Raw genomic sequence first — 3,688 nt, 5'->3', positions numbered from 1 at the left:
CTTAATTGCTCATCGTGGTTAAAATTCATGGGGACAAACATTGTGTAACATCATAGTATGCATAAGTAATTCGTACCCATGAACTTTGGGTCCAAAACACGTCGTCTCAAAAATTATAGGTATTTATGGAGTAAGGAGTTTTGAAATCTTACGAGCATTATGTGCGACTCCTTTGAGGTTCGTTTTAAAATCCTTGTTAAGATGATGTAATAAAATGAAAAAAAGAAAAAAGAAAAACAGATACGAAAGAACACATGAGAAAACATCTTATTTTTACAGAAAAGTCTGCAAAAACACCATCTATCAACTATGAGAATATTGTCTTTTCTCATAAATAACTTGTGTTTTTCCTATAACTTATCGTGTAAATGTCAGATCTACGAAAAAAACTATCTTAGATCTATGATCATCACTAGCGAAATTACTAACTTTTTTTTCTTTTTTTTTTTTTTGCACAACTTAATACTATACTTTTTAAATGAAGACCGATAAAAAAAAAATAATAAAACGTTTCACTAATCTCAATCATGCAGTTATACTTTTTTTCTTCCATTTTTTCAAAGTGTTTTTTGTTCCATTGTGAAAATTAAAATAAGAAAAATTAATATATTTTTTTAAGGTTCAAATAGATGGGTAAATCCTAAATCCTGTCCATTTTACTCATATAACCAATTTTGCAAAAATATGGTCATTAGGATTTTTTTTTTGCTTAACTTTTACCTAAATCGTAAAATAAATTTATAAGATTTTTTTAAATTTCTCTTTTCCATATTAAAACCTACAAATAAAAACATTTCAAGTTTGAACTAATTAAAATATTCAAATTTTTAAATCGCTCTTTCTTGATATAAAATCAAGCTATACGCAAAATAATACAATTGGTCAATTTGAAATAAAATATTGAATATTTTATTAATTTAATTAATAAATATTAAGTAATAACTAATAACCCCTCCCTCTTTTCTCCGTACCATTGCGGGGACAAACAGCTGTACCCCAACTCACTCCACCCCCTCCACTTTTCTTCTTTTATAAATACACCCCCACCACTCCCCCCTTCACCCACATTTAACATTTTCACACTCCTCCATCGATCACAGTTTTTTCTCTCGTTTTCGCCATTGTTGTCTTCCACCCCTCATGAGAGGAGTAGAAGTTCCAAATCAAAAACACCATAAATCAGAGATCACTGAATCGAAATCGAATTGTTCCACAAGTTGCAGAAGCTGTAATCAAGTTGATGGAGTCTCCGACTTACTACCCACCACCACCGCCGCTACACCACTCCGACTCATCTCGCCCCACCTTAGGCTTTCCTCTCGGCACCGCCTTACTACTCATCGTGATTTTCAGCCTCAGCGGTATCTTCTCTTGCTGTTATCACTGGGACAAGCTCCGTCACCTCCGAGGTTCCTTCACCGACGCCGCCGCCGACGATGACAACGATCACGTTCACTCGCCGTCCAAACCTAAACCTACCTTCTCCGTAAGTTGATTCTGAATTCGCAATACTTAATAGAATGATAATAGATCCTTATTCGATGAAAGTGAGTTGATTGATTTGATTTGAAACGTTTACAGGAAAAGCTGCAAAATGAGAATCAGAGTTTGCCGGTGGTGATGCCCGGAGATCGGATTGCTCGATTCATCGCATTGCCGTGTCCTTGTGAACCGGAGAGAGAAGAGAAGATCGTTGTAGAAGAAGTTCAGAAGACTCCGAAGCCACCTCACGTAGTTATCACTCTGTCAAACTAATTTCCTCTGTATATACATATTTTTATACTTTACTTGATTAAAATTCATAGAATTAAACGTCTTCTTCATCTTCTTCTTCTTCTTCTTCATTTCTTCAAATTAATTACAACCCTTATGAAATTTGAACGAAATTTAACGAGCATATACTCTCTCTGATTCCGATAATAAGTCTATTAATTGATTTCATCAGATTTGTTAATCTGCATACGTTTCTTACAGAAGTTTCTGGTTGAAGAACAGGAATCCATGAATGGTGATGGACCAAGGTTTAAACTGGTCCTGTAAACTACTATTCAAGTTCATTTTCGCTTCCTTTTTCCACAATTCAAATTTACTTTGTCCTGATCTGATAATATATTTTTTTTGGAATTAAAGATTAAAATTTTATGAATAATGGTCGAATAGTAATATCATAAATTCCAAAATTGAAATTCATATCATATTACAAGATGAAAAATATCACTGTCTGTTTTGTTCATCAGCATATAAGAAGATGAAAAGTATCATTCTGTCTCTTTTGAGTCGTTTTTCATTTCATTAATTATTCAAATTTTATATTAAATTAAACGAATGAAACATGGAAAAATCTTGGTAGATAGTGTTAACTTTATCTCCTTTTGTTTGTAAAGATATTTTAAGTAGGGCCACTTGATGTCAATTACAAGTAACTACAAAGTATCCCCTTATTTGTTTATTTATATACTACGATTAGCTTTTGTTCTCTTTTGATTTTCTTTTCTTTTTTATTTATTTTTAAGTCATAAATAAGCGTGTCTTAAACTATCTTGAATAAAAAAACATCGTACAACTTTGACAAAGGAGAAAAAAACAAATAGTTATAATTAATTATATGTATCATTTTTTTTCAAATAATCAAATAATTGTATTTATCATTTTTTTTAAAATAATCAAAAATTAAATATGGTAAATCAATAGGCGTAGCAATTGGGTAGGGTTCCGGTTGGCGGGTCATGGGTTGACGGGTTGGAAACATCAACCCAACTCAACCCATATAACACGTGTAAATATATTGGTTGGCGGGTTCACGTGTCAGTGGGTCGAACCCAATCTGTATAACCCATTTAATAAGCAACACATTTTAAGATGAAATTGAAAAATCCAAATAAAATGAAGTCTGAGTCATAAACAGTAAACATAAAGTTATAAACATTCAAAATAAACATTAAACATAAAGTCATAAACATCCAAATAAAATTATAAAAATCAAAACATTCATGAAAGGTGTAATTGTTCAAACATATCCAAAAACAAATGTGATAATTCATTCATACTACAATTCCCATTTCTTCCTCCAAAACCAACTTTTTAAAGATAACCTTCAAATAGAAATAATATGAAAAATCAAATTTACGATCTTTATGAAAGCTACATAAATATTTGTACTAAAAAGAACTCACCAAATGACACCTTAAAGTATGTTTGAATTTGTAACCTCCGTATTGTCTTCATTGATGTTCAAATTCATTACATTTTGAGTTAGGTTGTCAATAGCTACATTCAAATCAACTGCATAAGGAAAAGAAAAAAAATTAATACAAAATTTTAGATAACACGAAAAAACCAAAAATTATGAAATATTACTTTTTTCTCCAAACAACCAATCCCGACTACAAACCAAAGCTTCAACCACATCGGGCTTCATGGAACTTCCTTCGATATTCATTTAAAATTCTTCTACCAAGACTAAAAGCCGATTCTAATGCTACTGTTGAAACGGAAACGCAAAGTATATCCATATCTAATTTAGCTAATTCAAGATACCTATATTGTTGGGCTTTCCAAAACTCAAGCATGTTGATGGAAGAAGTTCTTTTAGCTCGTGGCTCAAGAAGGTATAAATACAATTGACTTGTTGTGTTGGAACCCAAATCATCGTTATCATATTCGTCAAACTCCTATAATAAAAAATAAT

The 3,688-nt window shown here is 31.6% G+C and overlaps 1 protein-coding gene across 1 annotated transcript; it reads left to right on the top strand.

Moving 5' to 3' along the window:
- The first annotated feature begins 1,055 nt into the window (after window positions 1-1,055).
- LOC111900575 (uncharacterized protein At5g65660) lies at window positions 1,056-1,823 on the top strand. Its single transcript, XM_023896456.2, has 2 exons — window positions 1,056-1,486; window positions 1,582-1,823. The coding sequence occupies exons 1-2, from the start codon at window positions 1,241-1,243 to the stop codon at window positions 1,753-1,755; spliced, it is 420 nt and encodes a 139-aa protein (XP_023752224.1). The 5' UTR covers window positions 1,056-1,240; the 3' UTR covers window positions 1,756-1,823.
- Window positions 1,824-3,688: the final 1,865 nt, after the last annotated feature.

This window comes from Lactuca sativa, chromosome 4, assembly GCF_002870075.4.
Source record: "Lactuca sativa cultivar Salinas chromosome 4, Lsat_Salinas_v11, whole genome shotgun sequence".
Classification (NCBI taxonomy): domain Eukaryota; kingdom Viridiplantae; phylum Streptophyta; class Magnoliopsida; order Asterales; family Asteraceae; genus Lactuca; species Lactuca sativa.
Note: the sequence above shows the minus strand (reverse complement) of the source record. Positions and strands in the feature narration are given on the sequence as shown.